Source organism: Pollachius pollachius (assembly GCF_949987615.1).
Source record: "Pollachius pollachius genome assembly, chromosome: 2".
Classification (NCBI taxonomy): Eukaryota; Metazoa; Chordata; class Actinopteri; order Gadiformes; family Gadidae; genus Pollachius; species Pollachius pollachius.
Genome location: NC_136935.1, coordinates 23,779,743 through 23,802,878, shown reverse-complemented (window position 1 = coordinate 23,802,878; position 23,136 = coordinate 23,779,743). Strand labels below are relative to the sequence as shown.

Here is a 23,136-nt window from a genome sequence, read left to right as displayed (position 1 = left end):
CACTTTTGGTCTGATGGTCCAAGTAAACAGTATAAGAACAAGAAGATTTTTTTCCTTCTGTCTTGTATCCCCCCTACACTGGGGTTTGAAAGAACAACATGGAACTTCTTCCCCACTTCCCATGGTAAGGGCGCACCAGACGGCATTGGCGGAACAGTGAAAAGAACAGCTGACAACCTGGTCCTGAGAGGAAAAGATGTGACAGATGGACACACATTCTTTGAAAAGGTCTCAAACAGTCTGAAGAGCGTTCAGCTGTACCACGTTGCAGAAGAAGACATGCAAAGGTACGATACACTTCTCATGTATCCTCTCAAACAGGTTCCCTCAACAAGACAAATACATCAGGTCATCCCACATGATAACATGATCCACTACAGACAACTATCCTGCTTTTGCAGCAAGATGTTGGTTTGCCAGTGCTTCTGCCCAGCTACCTTCTATTTCCATGGCTACCCAGAGAAACAGCAGAGTGATCCAAGGAGGGCAGCGAAGAAAAGACCTTTGGCCATGTTGTTGGAGGACATGGAAAAAGAGATGGGAGGGGAGATGGAAGAGGATCTGGAAATGGAAGATGTGATGGAGGAGGAGTTGGATGAGGAGCTTCTGAAAGGTCCCGAGGGTACTGTGACAGTTATGACTGTTAGCAGCCTTAATAATGGAGACTGGCTAGCAGTAGTATGTGATGGCCACTGGTGGCTAGCCAAGACCATTGCTGTGGATACTGAGCAGCACGATGTGAAAGTGGAGTTTCTGCATCCCCATGGTCCAACAGCAAAGTACCCTTTATTGTTTTTTTGATAGTTGAAACGGTGTATGTGCAATATGTTTATTATAATTTGCTTTACAGTAAGTTCAATACTCTAATAACAAGGGGTTGTTTTAGTAGTAGTGTTTAAAAAGCAAATTTGTTCATTAATCAGCAATGCACACACATTTTTTGTCAACACCGTCAGTTTTTCGTCAACACCATCAGATCTTCGTCAACAGTGTCAGGTGTATGTTTTTGTTAATTTTTTGGTGAAAAAAAAATTCTTCCTTCAGTTTATGTTGTTTTTGTAATAAAGGACCATCTGATCTACATCCTCTTGTGTCTTATTTATTTAAGGAATTTGTTTTTACAATATTGAAATTAAAAAAAAAGTTTAAAAATGCAAATATTTAGAAATCTGGGTTTTCAGAATAGTGTGAAATCACAACTTAAGTTTATATATTGTATTTTATTACATATCAGAGTAACTAAACACTATTACAACATACTTCAGAATTTTAGATTCTTGTTGGATTGGAATAATTAAAATTTATACTTTTTAGTGTGTCTGATGGATTTGACACAAATCCAGTTCTGAAGGGAAACATGTTTATTTGTTAAAAGTGTGTTTTTATTCAGAACCTGTTCCTTTACATGGTTAAATAGCTAAGACCTTTCTCTGCAGAAACATATAACTCTAATTAATATAGTGTGCGTTTAAAAAAAATGTTTTTGAAAACGTGTTTTGTCCCAACTCTCAAGAATCAGCGATTTATGTTAGAAAACCTCATAAAGTGAGATTTTCATGCCATGGGACCTTTAAGATGATCGCGATGAGTTCTGCCCATTCTGCCTCCGTGCTGGCTGTGGTCAAACCAAAACAAACTGGAGTGACAGCGGCCGCACTTATCGCCCTTTAGAATCTACGTCATATCCTGCCCCTTGCAAGCCCACCCCCCTAAACTCCTAAACGGTAATTCTACTGATATTGGAACGACATCGATATCCGCATGTAAAGCATCAAAGCAGCAAAGTGTGAAGCACCCTCAGGGTCAAAGCTCCTCATATACAAATGCGGAGGACATGTGTAAAAACGGCTTATGAGACTGCACGAATTCTGAAGATGGACCACTAAAAGAGCATCTTAGATACTTTGCCCCATGCGTTCTTCTTACCATGTTGTTTCATGCAGGCTGTGTAAAAGTGGACAACCCAGTGACAATATTACTTCAATACAGGGGTTGGAAATGAAATAGAACATTTTAATGAATCAATAATGTTTTTTCACACTCATTTCCACATTTATCCTGTATACAAATAATTGTCGGTCATGGTAATCGTTTGCTTCTGTGAACGGCCAAATGTTTCCTCACTCTAAATATTCCTGCACAAAGAAGGACGGCATCATCTCTGTTCCTTTTGTAAAGAATGGGCCAGTGTACCCCATGCTCAAGGAGATAAGAGAGCAACCACTGAAGCACCTTTCCATAGCATTTAGAGAATTCAAACAGCTTTTATCATGGCTGCCACTTAGATGTAATTTCACTTAGTTAGGAACCTTCCTAAGAAAGAACTGACTATTCAATCGCAGGGTACTCAGACAAACTAGTCAAACTTTTCCCACAAACCACAATTGTCACAACCCGGCTCTAGGGTTGGACAACAAAGTGAACCAATTGAATCTGTTGTATTCTGGGCATCGTTTACAACTGCAACTTGCTCCATTACAGAACAGCCCTCAAATCACAGGGAATATATTGTAATGCCAAAATTGTCATGCTGACCAAAGGCCAACAGCATATCTCGATATGCCTTTTCAATTTTACTTATTAAGTGTGTCAGGACCTTTAGGAGTCCCAACAGGTGCGGAATAGGTAGACCTTTATAGTCAGTGGAATATGCTTGATACCAGTAGATGACAGCATTGCTCCAGACATTACCATCAACCTTAACATACCATAGATTTGTCAATTAAGATTATTTACCTTATATTGAATAAGTTAAAGTTTAGCTGTGTGTGTGTGTGTGTGTGTGTGTGTGTGTGTGTGTGTTTGTGTTTGATTGTGTGCGTGTGAGCTAGTGTGTGCATGAGCGTGTGTGTGAGTGTGAGACTGTGCGTGCGCGTGTGTGTATGTGCGTGTCTGAATGCATGTGTGTGGTAGAACCTCTGGCGTCGCCCTTGACCATCTTGCTGGGGTAGGTCTTCTGACTTGGAACGTAGGGGTCTGGAGGAGGGAGGTCTGACATGGGATGGAAGGTGAACCGAGACTCCCACTCATCTGTAAGGAGAATAGAGGATTACCATCAACACCTGGTCCTGCTCTTCAGCATAGACCTCACAAAGAAAATAGAACACTAATGACCAACCATGTCCAACCTTGGGGAGGAAGAGGGTACATTTTACTTCGCCATGCCCCAAGCATTACATTTCAACTTTTACTTGTTCACTTTCATAACCTCTTGACCAGCCGTCATTGGAACTAACATCTTCCAGAAGACCTTGAGCCCAGTGCATCAACATACTTCAGCGTGGTTTGTCTGAATCGTTCAATTGTCTGAATCGTTTGCAACAATGTTGCAAACTATTTTCAATATTTATTCATCTTCGCAACCTATGCAACGTGTTGTTACTAGAGGGAGATTATTCAACCAAATAAACAACAATAGATTTTTTTCTCAAACCATCACTAGGAACACACCTCCTATTTTTCATGCAATTACATTATTTGGATGTTTGTCAGAATTTGTCAGAATAAAAATGTCTCCAGTTAATCAAAGTCAGCTATAGAATGCAGCTGAGAGGCTGCTCACACAGTGTCGCCAGGTCTAACTGATGTTGTAGCCTGGCTGTGTTGCTTATGCATTGATGAGGCTAAACGCATTGAACTGTATTTCAGCATCAGCATTACCGCCCATCAGCTGCTGCTGGTGGTGGTGAGGGGTCTGTGGGTGAGAGTTCTGGATGCCATTGCCCATGGGAGGGGGAGGGGGGGGAGGCCCGCCCAGGCCTGGTCTTTCTGGTGGAAGGGGGGGCCTTCCGCCAGGGCTTGGCCGACCAATGGGAGAAGGTATGGGCAATGACCTCACGCTGCCCCCGCTGCGAGCAGAGGGGGGGGGGGGAGGAAGTGGACCTGCACATGAATAGAGAATTACTTTGTGTGAGTTAAGGAAATGCATGGCCTTGGTTTAATTTTTTTATCTGCAATTAATAATGTTTGAAGGTATGTAGCCTGTTTTTGTTGTGTTTTAGCATATATTTGCAGTGTCTGCGCTAAGGTGGGGCATTTGGGGGTCGTGCCCCCCCTAGCGGTCATTAATGCCACTTTTTTGGCCACTCTTCGTGGCCAAAAAAAAATCCCTTTTAGTTAGTTTTAGTTTTAGTTATTCTTTTAATATTAAATATGCAAACTGTAAATTAAATGATACAAAATAATATAAAATAATAACAGGGAAATTGCATCATTTTGGTTGTGCATGCATAGCAGGTTAGGCTGGGTCGAAGCTCATTGGTTTCCGAGTAAACTTGTTACATTTGATTTCAACATAACGTTGAGCTGCAGTGTGCAGAATTATTATCAACAAAAAATGGATTTACGAAAATTGCTTAGACTTGACACGCAAATGCACAAGCGAATGGAAGGACACAGTACTAGACGTTTCAGCAGCAGTACTCGTTGCCTGCTACTCTTCTGACGGTAAGTTTCTTCATTTCACTTCTTGAAGCGAGCCCTGGCTTTCTGTCTATGGCCTTGTGTCATTTCTGCCTGGTGCATTGCTTGTCCAATAGGCTACTTGCTGCCCGAATGCATGCCTTCTGTTAACGGACCTGTTGTGTTACTTATGTTGTCCAGGGGTGGTTTTGTTGATTGTGGAGGCTGTTGTCTAAGGTTTATAACCAGTGGCTGGCCTACTTATTGTTTTTCTTTGGACGTGCATAAACTGTTGAGAGGTGAATAAACTATTTCTGACATATCAGAGGTGGGTAAACTGCATTCATTTGCGTTTAGCCTCCACGACATCTCTCCGCCTTTTATAATCTTCTTTGTGTGTGTGGCTGCGTAAACTGTGTGCATAGGGCTACTACCACATAGCCTCGACAACAACAAGAACAACATATTGTTGCTAATAATAATTCATAATTAGCCTAATAATAATAAAGAAAAATGTGTTTCGTTATTGATAGCATTTCTGCTGTGTTTGACTATGCCCCATGTCACCCCTGCGTTAAAGTATTTCTCAAACAGCAGTGCCGCCCCCCCTCCCCTGCTGGTGACCCATGCCCCTCCAGTAGATCTGCTCTGGCGCCGACCCTGTATATTTGCATCAATTGATGACTACATTGATGAACAGAGGACGGCATATCATGACTGCCTGATCTTTATGCATCATCATCCGGCCAGGCCAGTCCTGCAGGTTTGTTTACCTGTGCGACCTGCGACCTGGTTTCTTCCAAGAGGGGGTGGTCTCTCATTTGGGGCGGGAGGAAGTGGTCCCGATCGTCCAGGTGGGGGGGCTGGTGCTTGACTGGAAAGAAAACCGAAGCTACAGTTACACCTTAGGCATTGAGCAATACTGAGCCAGACATGATGTGTTCTGCAAGCTGCTGCTTAAAACTGACATATTTTCCAGGAGTAAAAAAATTCAATGTCCAAAAGGCCAGTTGAAGCCTTGACTGTGACATTTCTTCTCTGCTCTGGTGATCCCACAGGAAACTCCCACAGAACAACGTGAGGTTTGACTGCTGCTAGAGGTAAAATAGGCCTTTTGATTTGTTACAGTTTACAGTCACTTCCAGTTTCAATGCAGTACAGCGATTATAAAATCCTTCTAGACGGCAGACGTTATGACGTTTGAATACTGGAGAACTCCATGTTTCACAAAAGGGAAAAACCAAAACCAAACCCGTGGTGACGTAGTGGCTTACAGCATCTTGTTTTGATCAAGACAAGTAATACAAACACAATGAAGCAAATACACTAAACAACCAGCATCTCAGAAGGAAAGAGGAGAAGTGAAGATGAGGGCTACCTGCTGAGCGACATGTTCCTCTGGGGCAGGCGAGGGGTTGCATGGTCCCCCCCCCCTGCTGGGGAGGGGGGGAGAGGAGGGGGGCCTGGCCGGCCTGGGGGGAGAGGGGGGGCTCCTCCTCCTGGCGAGCGGGGGGAGGGGGAGGAGACGGAGGGCGAGGGGGGTTTCAAGCCGAACATAGAGGACGGAGGAGGAGGTGTTGGCGGGCCGTCCCGGGCTATCGACAGGCGGTTACTCCCACTTGGGGCCGGCGGGGGCGGGGGTCGGTCCTCGGACCCCGGGGAGGCTCTGACTCCTGGCGTGGGCGGTAATGGAGGTCGGGAGTTGCTGGGGGCCCCGGCGTAGGAGCCTCCGGGCAGGGTAGGGAGGGGGCCGTGTCTCCCTGGCGGAAGGCCAGGAGGTGGGGGCCCCAGGCCAGAACCAGGCCTGGGACCCCCAGGGGCTGACGGTGGTGAGGGGCCGCCCCGAGGGCCCTGGTTGGGTCGAGGGGTGCTGGGCACAGGGGGCGGAGGCCCGCCCGGAGTGTCCGGTCTAGAGGGGGGCATCACACGGCCCCTCGGTAGGTCAGGGGTGCTGCTACGGGGGGCTGATGGGGCCCCGGGAAATCTTGGGGGGCCCCCGAGGGATGCATTGAAGGGCCTGGCACCAGCGGAGCGGGCCCCTGGAGGGAGCATAGGTCCTCGCTGGCCCCCAGTGTCTGGAGGAGAGGAAACAAATGACAACCTGTTTCATAGCTAGCTAATGATCTGGTGTGTGTGTGTGTGTGTGTGTGTGTGTGTGTGTGTGTGTGTGTCCGTGTGTTTTACCACTGGTTTCTCTGCTCCCTGTGGATCTCAGCTTGGGAATACCTCCCTGAAACAGTCCTCCAAGACCTCCAGGGGTACCACTACCAAATCCTCCTCCTCCTCCACCTCCACCTCCACCTCCTTTAGGCTCTGAGACAACGACATGTAACATATAACATCATTGTATGTAGCGTTCACCTCCCCTTCCATTGGTCCATTTTGGCAATGTGTGGCAGGAGCAGTAAATGATACACCATGGAATTATGCTTCCAATCTGTCTCTGTGGCCGCTAATGTTGCCGTTGGGGATGGTGGATATAGGTGAGACGGCCAGGGTTGGCATAGCAACAGTTAACTAGCGTCATGCTTCCACCCTGTGTTTTGTTCTGTGTTGCTGTGGAGGGGGCTCCTGCCAGCGATTGAACAGATGAGTTGGTGACAGGTGCTGTCCAGTAGAGCCAGAGGCATCATCGTAGGACAAACACTCAAAGGGCTTTTAACCAATCCACTGTCTGCTCTGTAACATTACCCAACGTTACCTGGCAACCCAAAACTGAAGATAAAAGATACACAAGCAATGTCATCACCACACAGGGTCATCTCAGTCCTTATTTACATCTTACTGTTAACCCACGAAACACTTTCAATCTAAAATCAATTGTTTTTGGTGCGTTAAAAAAAAGTTTTTCACTCTTTGTATACCAATAAGAAATGTATCCAGAAAAGCCCGGTTGCCATGAGTGACGTACTGTCTACAACGGGCGCGCTGCGGTCGTTGGTCACCGCCTTCTTCAGTCGGGCGCCTTTAGAGATGTCCGTCAGAAGGGCACTGCGGCCCTGCTGCTCCGAGCGGTTCAGAGAGGGCTTCTGGGAGTTTACCTGCACGACGCGCAGCAATCAACAACATCTCCAAAACACAGGGGCCACACTCACAACAACAGGAGCCTCCAGTAATGATTCATGGCCTGTACAACTGGTCCACTGCAGGGAAACTAATAAGCAGAGATAACGTTAGGATATAATACTGATACATTATATGTATTTATTATTTACATGAAATAGCCATAGTCATCTGTTACAGATAGCGCAAACAGAGCAAGGATCTGATGGGGAGGTATTGGCTAGTAATCCTTCCTTTGACAAGTAATCAGTGGCCTAATCAGTAATATGTTATACAGTCACTATCCTGGCTTTAATCGTGATGCTGTGGGCTGTAGCCACACGGGGGAATCTCTTCCCCTCATGATTACCAGAATCATTTCAGAAACTAGTGGGTTGGACTCCTGTTTCCCAGGTGTTCTGAGATACTGAATTTAACTTGTACAGTACAGTAACAGTAACTTGTCCCATATGTTGCTGGATCTAGAACGAGAGCTGTGGTGATGGCCTTCAGCCACCAGGTGTCTCTGCTGAGCAGGTCATACAAGGACAGGGAAGTTGCTGAGTCCCTATGGGCAGACATATAAACCATTTGATGCCCTCATATTTACCTGTTATCTGCGATCATTCTCAATTCATAATGAAGCCCGCTGCATTGCCACCAGACAAAGAGACGGATAGACGGAGAGACGGACAGACAGAGACAGAATGAGAGATAGACTCACTGACCGAGGCAAAGGAGGGGGGAGGGGGGGCACAGGGAGGGGGCGGTGGGGGGGGTGGGGCGGGCATCCTTTCCCTCTCCGCCTCTCGTCAACGTCTGTGCTGGAGCCTGCACACTCTGTTTATCAGATCAACACACACACACACACACACACACACACACACACACACACAAAAGCAGTGAGCATCCCAACTTCCTGTCTGGGAAGAATAAACTGTGTAGTACAGCATGGTATCATTTAAAAACAAAGAAAGTCTCTCTCTCTCTCCGCTGACAAACAGGAAGTAACATAAGACTCAACACCACAGATATCCGGTTGCAGGGATGATGATATATGTTTTCACCTCGACACAGCAAGACTCTCTCTAGCAGGCTTGCTCACGCTGTTGCATGTGTGCATTCCCTATATGTAACTTTGCACAGACCCTATCAGCTCTGAAGAATTCAATCTTGCTGCTGTGCTACTAACTTTATAGTCAGTCGTAAGTGAGTGAGAGTGATCATGAAGGAATTGCTCACCAGCTATTTCCAACTACAACCCATCATGGCATGATTAGAATTAATTATGGAAACAAGCAACAACAACAGGAGTCCAGATATGCTGCCTACATGCAATCATAATCACACATTAACCATTGATCAAGCATGTACTCTGCTCTGTCAATACATGTGTTGATAATGATCATAATAATAATAACAGTAATCAACAGACACAATGATCCTGGAGTAATAAGCCAAATTATATAATACATTGCAATAGTAAATGTTAGTGACCAATAATTCATGACTGCATTCATATGCTGCTTTTCTAACCTCTAGAGTCAATTAAAGCTCTTTACAAGTAGCCCTTTGTAGAGAACACACACACACACACACACACACTGTGAAGAGTTAGTTATAAGATATCCTTCTCAAGGACTTTAACAAGGAGGAGCTTAGGATGGAACAAGCAACAACCATCTGGTAGATGGAGCACGGTACATGATTCCACAGCTTATTGGATGTGATGGAGTAATACTGATGAAACACTAACTTTGTAAGTTCATATTTTTCAGTTACAAACAACGCTATCTTGCGAAGGGCCCCAGGGTGGTGGAACCCACACATGTCACAGAGGGACGCCAATGCATGTATTCACAAGACTATGGGGCTGATCTACTGTCCTGATTGCTGTTGAGATGAATCCTTAGCCAATCACATGATGCAACGACCGCGTCTCAGTGTACAGCAGCAATAGCGGAGATTATTATTGGTTCCCTTCATCTATTCCTGTTAGTCTGCGTGTCCATTAATTAAAAAAAAATCTTCATAGGAACATAAGGCAGAACTAGGTTACTTCTCCCTGTTTACTCTAGAAGCTTACAGCTCCATCCGAGGACTCGCTCACCTAGCTCTAGCTAAAGGACATTTGGATTCAACTGAAGTTAACCAAAGCATGCACACTTATGGAAAAGTAGTACCCATTTGGTGATGCATCATTGTGGTTATTAGGACTAGTTTCCAAGCCAATGTGTGCCCTTTTGACACTCAACCATCCGTGCAGAGGTAGCGAAAGAGCGGGAGAGATGGGATGTTGAACACACTCTGGGCTGTCGATATTTGAGATTCTGGCATGTGGAGCCTTTTTAACTGACACCAAAGGTACACACGCACAAAATTTGTTGCACATCTGTTCAGAGTTTATAGATGCCAGGTTAAAAGGATACCCAATTCTGCAATCAAAACTGCTGTGCTACTGCTGGTTTCCACACACACACACACACACACACACACACACACACACACACACAAATACACACACACACACACACCTTTAATGTAGGCGCCAACCTGTGATGTCACAATGCTGCACATTTTCAAACCTGCTTGTAATGGCTAATCACACTCACACCTGGTGGTATGAGATGTCCCCTTTAACTCAAAATCCGTAGAATCCTCACAGAAGCACGCCAATGTCCGTGATATGGCCACGGATTTTGCTCCAATGCAAGTTGATGGCACTCATATTCCGTGGCACACACACAGATCCTCGTTTCAATGAACGAGTCGACCACGGGCGCTTTACTCAAAATCTGTGGTGGCCTCACGGAATCACTTAAATTGTCCGTGATATGCCAACGAGATTTGCTCCAATGCAAGTTAATGACACTCATATTCCGTGGCACACAATTCCCCGTATCAACGACAGAGTCGACCACGGACGCTTAACTCAAAATTCGTGGTGGCCTCACGGAATCACTTGAATTGTCCGTGATATGCCAACGAAATTTGCTCCAATGCAAGTTAATGACACTCATATTCCGTGGCACACACACACAGATCCCCGTCTCAACGACCGAGTCAACCTGGTCTCACAGGGATCCGTTAAATGACCATAGCCTATATATATATATATATATATATATATATATATATATATATATATGAATGAAATTCATATTGACGGTATTCTCACCCATGCACCCATCTTGAATTTAATAGACCATTTTCGTTGCTTCGAGGAGGTCTCGTCTATATATAATAAATAGATATGTATATACGTATTTACTTACATACATATTTATATATATTTATTTATTATATACGGAGACCACAAGACCTCCTCGAAGCAACGAAAGTGGTCTATTAAATTCAAAGAAGGGCCGGCGAGAATAGGGATATAGGGGAGACCGGGGATAGTTGTAACACGGGATGAGTTGTAACGCCACCAATTCCACCAACCAGGGATAAGATATGAGCCATGTGACAGTTTCAATCTCCTCCTCCTTCCTTTGCGATCACTCATGGAAATGTTCCACTAGTTGGCGCCATTTTTCCAGGAGTTACGAGAAAAATCCAAATTTTAAGGTAAGAAAGTAACTTTTTACTTCTTTTTTTCTAGTACTTTTACCGTTGTAAATGAAGTTGTATGAGTTGTATCAGGTCAAACTATAGTTTCGCCAGTAAAAAATCGTGTATCTCTCCCTTGCTAATGTCAAAGCACCATGGCAATACAGCTATTTTAGCAATAGATGACAGGGCGGGGTAGGTTGTAATGCATGTTTTGTATCCCCTTACATACAAAGTTGTTACCAGAGAAGATGTTGATGATGTTGCCCTGTTCGACAAAAAAAAATAAACTGTTCAGCTCTCTCTCTCAAGAGACACAAATACACAAACACAAGTATAAACGTTATTCTTTTTATATTTTGTTCATAACATTAATATGATCTTTATTCTCTATGTGAAGAATGGATTGTGTGTTATACAATTCTATTTTTTCTGTATACCTACAGTAACTGAATGTAGCCTATCATTTTTCATACAGGCATAGGCTATAGATGGCATCCAGCCTGCCTTTGCCAATGTATCACACACATGCACACACACGCAGACCCACACACACACACAGACACACACGCACACATACACACACAGGATGCATATGTCTTCATTTACAATACAGTTTAAGAATATTTTGTTTGGTGAATCTATTTTCAAACCCTGTTGTTTATACTTATCATTAAATCGGCATATCAAATGGAGTCCCATTGTTTTTTTTTGTCTACCTGTTATAACCAACCCCGGTAGTGGGGTAGGTTGTAACAAAGGTATACATTGTATTTGTCATAATCTCACAAATTCCGTGATATAGTTGAGGAGATGTAAGTGTTTGCCACTTGTTGTAGACAAATGTGGGTGCTTTGCCTAAAAGGTCCAGAACTGTAGCTTTAAAAAAAAAAAGTAGTTTTAGGTGCTGAAGAAAAATGTGTTGCAACCATACCCGGTCTCCCCTAGTGCCATACCGTCAATATGAATTTCATTCATTTCCAAGAGGATGGTCAATGGTCAGATGCAGACGCCCCTTATGAGATAACAAAAAGTTAATGTGAATTTCTCTCATAACTTTTTGTCATTATTAAAGAGAGGCCTGATTCTCAGATATGAATAGTGGATGGCTAGGGTGTAGGTCTGGGAAGAACTTCAGGCCAAAATCTTGCAACCGAGCCGCTGGGTGAGGTGCAATGAGATAAAGCACTTGCTGAGTAATTCCTTGTAGGCCTGGAATCCCTAAGTTGATGATCGTATGCGTCCTTTGAGACCCCCGTTGATATAAAAGAGACCCCAGGTCTATAGCTTACTTGTTTCTGTTCTTAACTCAGAAGTTACCTATTGCATCACTTCCTTTAGGGCTTCAGCCTCCTAATTGATCATTGTAGTATATTTGAATGCCCTCTTTCATAGATATGACACCACCACCACTGGGCCAGGGCAACAATCCTCCACATCCATATGGGGAGGGGGGGGGGGGTGCTTGCGGACAGTAAGGGTACACTAGACATACATAGGAAGCTTGCAATGAGCATTTCAATCACCAGAAATAGTCAATACACACTCAGGCCTCTCACACATGATATCTTAATGAATTATTTCAAATAACCCTGCCTCGTTCAATCAATGAGCTTGATGTTTTGCTTTCACGAATAGGTTATAGGCTGTGTCACCATCAAATATGTCCGTGCGCCACCAGACAGTGATTAAAAAAATAAGTCATTTACATTTACATTTAGGGCATTTAGCAGACGCTTTTATCCAAAGCGACTTACAATAAGTGCATTTGTTACAGTAAGTACATTTGTCATAAGAAGTGAAACAATATATTGCTGTCGGTACAGTAAAGATGTTCATAGAACCAAGTGCAAGTATTACAATCGCTAGGCTAACCCATTCCCTGTGTAAAACAACGATAGCAGCTACTGTAGATGCTACAAAATTAAGTACCTTGAATAAGTGCAATGCGCAAGTGCCAGGACGTACAACATTCAATGGTGGCTGTGCATGGGTTTCTATGCAGAGTCGAGGTGAACTCTGAACAGGTGAGTTTTGAGTCTTTTGCAGAAGCTGGTGAGCGACTCTGCGATCCTGACGTCGGTACGGAGTTCGTTCCACCACTGAGGTCCCAAAACAGAGAAAAGTTGTGACTTCGCTGATCGACCTTTGCTTGCTCTTAGCGATGGCAGTACCAGACGTCCAGCTAGTTGAGCGGAGGGATCGAGCTTGGGTGTGTGGCTTTACTAATGCTTGGAGGTAGGCAGGGGCAGTTCCATCGACTGCCTTGTATGCCAGTACCATCATCTTGAATCTGATGCGAGCTATTACAGGGAGCCTGTGGAGGTCTCGGAAGAGGGGGGTTACATGTGAGAACTTTGGTAGGTTGAACACGAGGCGCGCTGCCGCATTCTGGATGCGCTGCAAGGGTTTAATCGCAGAGGCAGGGAGTCCAGCCAGGAGCGAGTTGCAGTAGTCGAGGCGGGAGATGACCAGTGATTGGACTAGAAGCTGAGCTGCTTCCCTTGTGAGGAAGGGCCGGATCCTGCGGATGTTGGAAAGTGCAAATCTACAGGATCGGGCCACCGCAGTGATGTTTGCAGTGCAGCATAACTGATTGTCCAACACTACACCAAGGTTTTTGGCAGTTGGAGAAGGAGATACAGTGATGTTCTCAACAGTGACCAGTAAGTCCATGTGTGGGCAATCTTTCCCTGGTATTAGGAGGAGCTCAGTCTTGTTGAGGTTAAGCCTCAGGTGATGGGCAGTTGTCCAGGTGCTGACTTCTGCCAGACATTCAGATATGCGTGTTGCAATCAGGGCTTTGTCAGATGAGGGAAAAGAGAGAAATAGCTGAGTGTCATCAGCATAGCAGTGATGGGAAAAGCCGTGGGATGTAATTACAGAGCCCAGAGATCTGGTGTAGAGGGAGAACAGAAGAGGCCCCAGTACAGAGCCTTGAGGGACACCTGTATCAAGCGTGCAAGGTTTGGACAAGGAGCCATTCCATGTTACTTGATAAGTGCGATTCATCAGGTAGGATGTGAACCAGGAAAGGGCAGATTCAGCTATGCCAAGTTTGGCGAGAGTGGCGAGGAGGATCTGGTGTTTCACAGTGTCAAATGCTGCAGACAGGTCAAGGAAAATGAGAACCGATGAGAGGGACGAGGCTTTGGCCGCACGGAGGGACTCACCGCGAGGAGAGCCGTCTCAGTGGAGTGTGCTTTTTTGAAGCCTGACTGGTGAGGGTCAAGCAGGTTGTTAGATGAGAGATAGGAGGACAGTTGGTTAGCAACATCACGTTCCAATGTTTTAGAGAGGAATGAAAGAAGAGATACCGGTCTGTAATTCTGGATGTCAGTGGTATCAAGGGTTGTTTTTTTGAGGAGAGGCTTTATTCTGGCAGTCTTGAAAGACGTTGGAACAACGCCAAAAGTGAGGGAGGAGTTAATAAGTGCGGTGAGAAATGGCAGGATGTCGTTTGACACAGCCTGGAGGAGGGAGGAAGGGATAGTGTCCAGGGGGCAGGTGGTTGCATGGTTAGATGTTATAATTCTGTTGACCTCATCTGAGGTGAGAGGGATGAATTGGGTAAAGGCAGAGGTGGGGGTGGGGGGAGGGAGGATGGTGGCAGTGATAAAAGAGGAGCTAATGTCCTTTACTTTCTGGGTAAAGTAGGTAACAAAGTCATCAGCAGTGAGGCAGGAAGGAGGAGGAGGGGGAGGAGGGTTGAGGAGGGAAGAGAACAAGGAAAACAGTTTCCTGGGGTTTGAGGCGGAGGAGTTAATTTTGGTCTGGTAGAAGGCAGATTTGGCTGTTGACGCAGTGGAGGTGAAATCAGAGAGAAGAAAGAGATAGTGAGATAGATCATTAGGACAGTCGGATCGCTTCCATTTCCTCTCAGCTGCCCGCAACTCTGCTCTATGGGCCCGCAGAGATTCAGACAGCCAAGGAGGGGGGGTGAAGATCGCGCCGGTCTGGAGTGGAAGGGACAGAGGGAGTCCAAAGAGGAGGAGAAGGAGCCTAGCAGAGTGTCAGAGGATTCCTCTGTGGATAGTTGAGAGAATTGTTGTGAAAAGTCAAGTTGATTTCAAAAGTAACTTATTAATTACAAGTCTAAACTGTGGAAAATTGAAAATTGGGGGGGGGGGGGGGGGGTCAATGGCAACCACCATAGCAACCATGACAGTCACGTGACATGGACGCAGGCCCATTGAAAAGAATAGGCCAAAAAAACGTAGGCGTGTCACATGTTTAGAGCCGTTATTGTAATGTGTTTTCCGCTGTGGGCAGTTTTACTACAATCTGGTGTGAGACTGGGTTTAAGGAACGTGGTTGGTTTCAGTTTTTGAGGGGGTCTGCTCAAAAATCGGATAAATCAGATTGTTATTTTGACGAATCCTGCGCAGCCCCCCCCCCCCCCCCCCCCCCGCCCCCCCTTCTGAAGTCGAAAATAATCTCCTGATTGAAATGCATTGGTTTAATATTGAATAAATTAAATATTAAAATATATATTATATATAAATAAATATACATTTAGTTATATTATAAGTAGACCATGTAGCTATTATCGTTATTACAAGATCTGTATCTGACCATTGACAATCCACTTCCACCAATCCAATCAACGTAGAGGGTTGTAACACCAATGGTGTGCTTTTTCTATGGGGAATGTGGTTCAGGTATGACAATATTTAAATATTTATGATATAATAAACTAGCCTATACGTAGGCCTACAGCATATCATACATTTGACATATAGAGTAAGATTATTATGTGTATAAGCTTATAGGCCGAATTCGGTTAAAATGCAGCCTCTGCTGGCCCACAACTAGATTGTCTCGTTGTCTGTTATACGCTTTATAAGTTAATTCTATTTAAATTATTATAACCATGCAGGCCTAGCCTTTATTTTCTTTGCATTATCATTACATCCTTTCTCGTTACATCGATATAAATTATTGTCACAACGAGATCTGAATCTGACCATTGACCATCCTCTCGGAAATTCTATGAATGAAATTCATATTGACGGTATGGCACTATATCCCTATTCTTGCCGGCCCTTCTTGAATTGAACAGACCACTTTCGTTGCCTCAAGGAGGTCTGGTGATCTCCGTATATAATAAATAAATATATATAAATATGTATGTAAATAGGTATATACATACCTATTTATTTATTTATTATATACGGAGACCAACAGACCTCCTCGAAGCAACAAAATAAATAAATGTATAGGCCTGTGTATAAATATGTATGTGTATATATATATATATATATATATTTCTATATATATATATTTCTATATATATATCAGTGGCGGCTGGTGGTTTTTAAAGTGAGGGAGGAAGGACTGCGCGCTTGGTTGCCATTGGCCTGCTTGCACTGTTGGTGTATGGTGGCATAATAATGTGAGACTCAAGTTGTTTCAGGGTGTTTTGTTGAACTACAAAATAGTAGGGGGGATGGTTATGTGAATAAAATTGATACAAAGCCACCAGTGGCATCACTGTAATTTGAAAGCTGGTGGGCAGCATGTCTTTGAAATGGACTACAAGGGCAGAAGGAAAGGATGCAAAGCCCATTAGTCAAATCAGGCCTACTCTTGATTTGTAAAAGTAAATAAAATAATCTAGGCCTATTTTTGCCCTCAATGACGGAAGTTATTGGTTGTAATTTAGCTATGTTTATTTTCAGTTACAATTGTTTTAAGAAAAGACTCAAGACCAAAAGTGATGCCATTTAAAATGCATCATGCTCTGAATCATTCACCCTTTCCACAATATCAAACAGAACGGTCAGAGTAACAAACTAGTATAAGAACCAGAACATTATTTCAAACAACCTGATCTATAGGCATGGTGCCTAGCAAGGAAAGTCGCATAGAAGTACCAACGTGAACTTGACACTTGTCGTGGCGTTTGGTTGCCCTATCAAGATTTTTCACATCAGTGAAACCATGAACAGCCCACAATGGAGATGTGCCATTATTCATTAGCAAACAGGGCCAGCAATACAGTCGATTGCTAGTAATGCTACCAGTAAGCCATGAGTACCTAGCAAACCGAGTAGCACCCACAACACTGACGTTGCCATTACTTTTGGTGATCTCGATTTTGCGAAGTGGTCTACCTTTTTCTTTGGTCGCTAACTTAGCACTGTAACTCAATGAATGGAATGCTTTGTAATTCAACATGAACAATGTCCTTTGTTTCCAACGTTTCCATTGTACACTTTAGTCGCAAATGTTAGAATCTCGTCATCCTTCAGATAATTTCACCTGCTTTGCGTCTCTTAGACTGACCGGCAATAAAAGCAGGGCGGGTTTGTTATCACGGCGTCGCAAGATTGGGCAGATTTCCCGCCCAATGATAATTTTTCCAGCCTAACGTGGTTAAAAGTAGCCCAAATGGGTGGGAAATCTGCCCAATCTGGCAACACTGCTCACCAGCCAGGGATCCTGCTTATTGGTTCATAGCACAGCGCGAATAGATTTTTGCGCGAATCCGACGCCTCGTGCCCACTGCATCCGTCCGTTGACTGATCCCCATTGACTTTGAATGGGGACTGACACGCAATGCATTGTGCCACGGAATATGAGTGTCATCAACTTGCATTGGAGGAAAATCCATGGCCATATCACGGAAATTGGCATGTTTCCGTGAGGATTCCACGGATTTTGAGTTAAGCGTCCGTGGTCATTTCACGGATTCCTGTGATACCAGGTTGAAATACTTAACCTGGTCATGCATAAAACAAAGCAACATTGCACGTTTATAAAAGGTAGTTTCACTACAGACTTTATCAAAGTGGCAGGAAATAATAGTATATAAAGCATACAAAGAAAACATTTACATACCATTACTTTTATATCTTACTTTTGTCTCCCTAAGCCATAAAGGCATAAATCACAAAACAAGTAAACTGACTATGAAATTAGATTTGTCTTTTAGGGAGACAGTTTCCAGGGCAGTCATAAATGTGTTAAGCATTGCAAGAACAGTGCTGACGGGCTAAGCTAGCATCCTGTCAGGTAACACACACACATACACACGCACCAAGTGTTGGCTTTCTGGTTATACAGCAGAATATTTCTGATTTGACTAAAAGAAAATAATAAAAGAAAAGAGAGCTCAGGTGGGAACACTGAACATCCAACCCCCTGGAAGCATTATCAACAACAAGCATACCCAACCCCCCTCAACAATCTGCCATGTCATCTGTAAAATAGCCTTATTAAAGATATAATACATTTATTACATCATACCATACTAAGAAATAAAAGCGAGTTTAACATTCACACATTCACGGTGGTGTTACCGAAGGTAAAATCATTGGAAATTACCTCTTCAGTTAAAAGGGCATTTCATCTGACGAATCGGATTATGCTAGATGCATCTTCCGATGCTGCTCACAAAGACCACTCAGTGCCATAATTTATCCATCTTTAAATAACAAGACCTAATGGTTATCCCTTCCCATGGGCTAGGTCCTATCCATTTCTATACCAGTGCTTGCTACAGGTGAATTTTGTGAGAGACCAAATTCTTTGATCAATGCCACATTGATGCTGAGACGTTAAGTTGAAGTACTGACTAAATTATTCCTCCACATTGGTTTAACACCTCCAAAGTGAACAACAAGGCAGAGCAGACCTTGAGTTCTGAGAAGTCAGGGGTGCTTCTGCCCAGCTCAGAGGGACTTCCTGGTTCACAGAGCAGAGACATTTGAAACAGTTATGTCAGTTCCTTGTTGAAAAAAGGATGCTTTACGACTCTAGCACAGACCACTAATCTTTACAATATAACAACTATATATCAAATTAAATAACAAATCATATCAATCTCAAGACAAATGTCTTAAGTGTACCATTCTACAGCAAGATGAATGGTTTGTAGATACCAATGAAAGAAGAACTAAACCTGACATGCATTGAAATATCCATGTGTTATTTCTGGTGGGATAATGTTATTTAACCCCTGGGGCCCAGAAAGGAAGCCCTGGCTTTAAGGGGGCCTCCGTTGTACGAATGCTCTCGGGAAGGCGACAGAGAGCACTAACAGTAAAAGTATCATTACGGGAGGGTCTGGCATACATTCACATGCTTCACTTTTCAGGGTCCAAGTAAATCCAGCCTTTGACTCTAAAACCTTTATTTATTCTTTTGAAAACGCACATGTGGATCTCCACACGGTGCCCAGATAAATGTATCGTTAACCGTTGCTACAGCAACTCTAACCCAAAGCAGACTGCTCTGCATCTGTAGCAGTCCAATGATCACACGGCCAACGTATCGTCAGTATGTGTAACCAATACAGAGAGACGCTTTTAGATGTCAACCTGTTTTGTGGATGAACCGTATGCAAGAGGATCTCAAGCAGAATCGAACAGTCATGTGATACTTTTAGGAAATGAGAACATGTAATAATGATATATATAATCTGTATAATTGATCTATATAATCACAGACACGGCTGGATCCACAGAAGACCCACAGGTTCAACACCAAGTTTGATAAAAAAAGATAAAAAACAAAATTAACCATAAAATACGTTGAATCAAGGAGCTATTTATACTTACTGGTTCTGCGTAAGTGGGGGAATCAGCAGTTTGTTGAGAATATCATAGAACAAGCCACTCAGTTCATCCTCAGCCACAAAACTAGTAGAAAAGAGGAAGACGACTGCTCAACTTCTTTTAAAAAGTCAAGCAGAGCTTCCTGATTCTCCTTCCCCGAACACAGACACACACACACACACACACAACCACAACCCCCCCCCCCCCCCCCCCCCCCCACACACACACATACACACACACTCACATACACACACCACTTCCTCTCTGTCAGTGCATGTAGGGTACAGCTATAGCTTCTGCTGCTATAGCCAGACCAAAATAACACTGATGTTCTGAACCAGTATACTTATATAAAGAACTTCCTGTCCAAAATTAATAAAGTACCATTTATCTTTACACACTCTTTACAAACATGTAGAGACACAAGTCAACTGTAGAGTGGGTTTTTAAAGTCAATTAGATCAAGTGGGATTGAGTGTTCTATTGTTTCCTCATCAACTGCCTCTAGACAACACTGAATCAATTACTTCATTGGGGTTGTTCAAACCATATCTTTGGTTCCAACCTCCAACCCTAGAGCATACTGAGTTTAAATTAGCTTTGGCTGTTTGGCAATTGGTACGGACCAGGCCAAATTCCCCTTCATGAGATTATGATGCATATAAGTGAATAGTGGAATAACTGGTTGAATTAATGGTTTATTGCAACTATGTCAGTGCATTTTGGCTTCTATTTCAGCAAACAAAGAAGGGATTGATTGCTTCCCTGGTTATGGCTCATTCCCTACCCGGAAGAACAAGGAAAAGCCGAAGGGAATATTCACTCTTTTACTTGAATTTAAAGTGAAAATTCGTATTAAATAATCCATTCAAAGAATGAAATTGTGCATTGAAACCAAATACTAACCAATCCTAGCCTTCCTTGGAATTGAAATGGTATGGCTAGATATTATGATAAGGAAGCTTGGTCTGGAGCTGAGGTTGAACTTAAAATAGTTTCATGTGAGGGTATTTCATTTGAAGGTTAACATATCTTTGAGCAAATTGCTTGAGGCTTTAAGGAAGGCCTGATGTGACATGATAAAGTTCATGGTATACGACTAGTGGCTATGATTTGAATTGAGGCCTATGCCACATTGTTCAATAGTGCCAACATAAAGGCTGAAGTTAAATCTGATATTTGTCCACTGCTGAAGAATGTATTCCATTGAAAGAAGACATTCCTTACATTGTCTTTCTCATGGAAGGCAGAACAAAGATAAAATATTGTAATGTTAATGACATAATTGCTGGTGCACCATTGAGCAAAACTGTTTGCCCATCTAGAAAGTTCCCATCCATTGGTCTGGATTAAAAGGTTATACTGACCAAGGAAACCAAAGGCCTGTAATAGATCTTGGTTCCTTTCTTTCAACCAAGCAAGGAGCCATTTAGCTACTCTATAGAAGAGCTGAGGCAGTGTAATCATATAAATGCCCAGCCTCCTACCTCAGTAAAGTATATTCAGTCTCAATTTCATCACTGAGAAAACACTTCAGAGAGAGTTGACGTTATCTCACAGCCCATATGAAGAAATAGACCAAATGTAAAGGCTTACCCCTTTCAGTGAGCAGAGCTTCAGAGGGCACGACTCACGTGACCAATGCGGGGTCTACCCTCCCTACTGTACTCTACCCTCCTCTACTGTACTCTATATAAGTCATTACTTATAGAGGAGTGTAGGGCGGTAGAGGAGGGTAGAGTACAGTACAGGAGGGCAAGACAGTAGAGGAGGGTAGAGTTGCCAGGTAACATAGCAGCCCTTCAAACCTCTGCTATGCAATATGTTGTAGAAACATTTGCAACTCAATTTCTTGTTCATTTGTTGCTAAAAAATATGGTATTATGTTGTTTAAATCATTGCAATATAAATAAGTGATTAGTAGTATAAACATGTCTTGTGTAATGCAAACCTCTGCTTGGCATTATAAACCTGCGGATAGAAGTTTAAACTTGTGCAATGTAACTACACGTATACAATTGTGATATATTGTGTGAAGTGCATATAATTCCAGAATGTAATGCCATGTAATGTGTGATTTACAAGATTCACTTGAAAGACAGTTTAACCAAGTGAGAGGAAGTGACGAACTACCCTATGTGCCACCATTCTCAGAAGCCCACACTAACCACTGCTCTCTCTCAGACCAGTCTGCTGCAATCACTTGGAGGACCTTTGGAATTTCAAGACACAGGAAGGAGGTCAAACTCAAGACTTTTTTCATGGACTAGTACAAATCAAACGAAGGGCAAAAACAATGCCTCCACTATGACCTCCCCATTTGCCATTGCTTGAAAAAAGTTAGCATTATATTGGCCTTTAGATAAGCATTCAAGTATTTATAGGACTTTGAGTCATTGTACGAGTGATGCAGTGGTGAGACAGATGCCTCATGAATGCAGTCTTTCAGTCACACGTGTTCACAGGATCATCCATTCAAGGCGTCACACCTTCCAAGACGCATTCCCTGCCTCAGTAAGGTCCTGTGGGCGGATACCAGTTTACTCTAACACGATTGAGTTCACCATGCACGTTTTATTGGTTGTAAGATCAACGTAAACTAAAGTTGATGAATTTAATGGAATTGTGACCTTGTTTGAGCCTGGTCCCTCCACAGCGTCCAGATGAGGAGCATCTCCTGGTTTCGCCCAAAGTTGGGCGTGTTGCCAAATGCGTGTGACGCAAAATTCAAAACATAAAATAAAATGTTTACAGTATCAATTCAATCCCATTGATCGGATCACGCTAGAAACACGACTTTTGTGCCGAGACAGTATCAGCTTGCGAACAGATTAGAGGCTCGCGATTTCCGTTCAGCGAAACTTTTTCTATTCCTCCCACCGGCAGGAAAGTCCTAATCCTGAGCGAACTTTTCACTTACCCGATTAAACCTGGAACTTCGTCGCACCGTCAGAAATGTCCCATCGAATGTAAATCATTGGTGTGTAGTTCAGTTCCTCATCTGATATGGGACTTTTGATGACCTGCCTGCCTCCAGCCTGACACACGCTGGGCCAGAGCCTTTGAGACGGGGAGTTGCTCAGGGAACACATGGATATAAACCAATGGGACATAAGATAGTAAAGGACTTCTTCCGCGCAGCCCAAAAACATTGTATAGCCTTATACAATCCTAATAGAGGACATCTTTATTCCGAGTAAAACGCGCCTTCCACGAAGGGCGACGTCTAATTTCAGCATGAAAATATTCAGAAGCTTTTTAAAGTCTAGTCATTCATTCCGTTGAAATATGGACGGGCTCTATGGCTATGCCCCGCATGTATGACATAAGACGACGGTATGTCCTTTCCTTACATAAAGCCCGAGCTGCGGCCGAACCCCAAAGGCAGGGCTCTGGCTGGTCGAACCCTAAAGGCAGCGCTCTGGCTGGTCGAACCCTAACTATTTGTCTCAAATCAGTAATCAAACAGAACATCGTTTTGAAAGTTAACAAACACGTAAGCCTTTCCTTAAACCCTTCAAAATATGGATTTTCGAACTTCAACATGTGGATACGTTGCCCACTCTATAGACTGCAACTA

General features: G+C 43.5%; 1 protein-coding gene across 2 annotated transcripts in view; it reads right to left on the bottom strand.

Annotated features, from left to right (window-relative positions):
- The window catches only part of wipf1b (WAS/WASL interacting protein family, member 1b), a 37,602-nt gene extending 14,993 nt beyond the window's left edge, over positions 1–22,609 (bottom strand). Inside the window, exons 1-8 of one of the 2 annotated variants that reach the window (XM_079730443.1) lie at positions 22,477–22,609; positions 8,172–8,283; positions 7,313–7,442; positions 6,586–6,714; positions 5,780–6,476; positions 5,175–5,275; positions 3,661–3,882; positions 2,917–3,030 (exon numbers count right to left, since the gene is read on the bottom strand). In XM_079730443.1, coding sequence (XP_079586569.1) covers positions 2,917–3,030; positions 3,661–3,882; positions 5,175–5,275; positions 5,780–6,476; positions 6,586–6,714; positions 7,313–7,442; positions 8,172–8,234 — 1,456 coding nt within the window. In that variant the 5' untranslated portion in view covers positions 8,235–8,283; positions 22,477–22,609. Of the gene's footprint in view, positions 1–2,916; positions 3,031–3,660; positions 3,883–5,174; positions 5,276–5,779; positions 6,477–6,585; positions 6,715–7,312; positions 7,443–8,171; positions 8,284–19,559; positions 19,684–22,476 lie in introns of those variants that run through there. The other variant, XM_079730442.1, reaches the window with a different exon arrangement.
- Between the last annotated feature and the right edge of the window lie 527 nt (positions 22,610–23,136).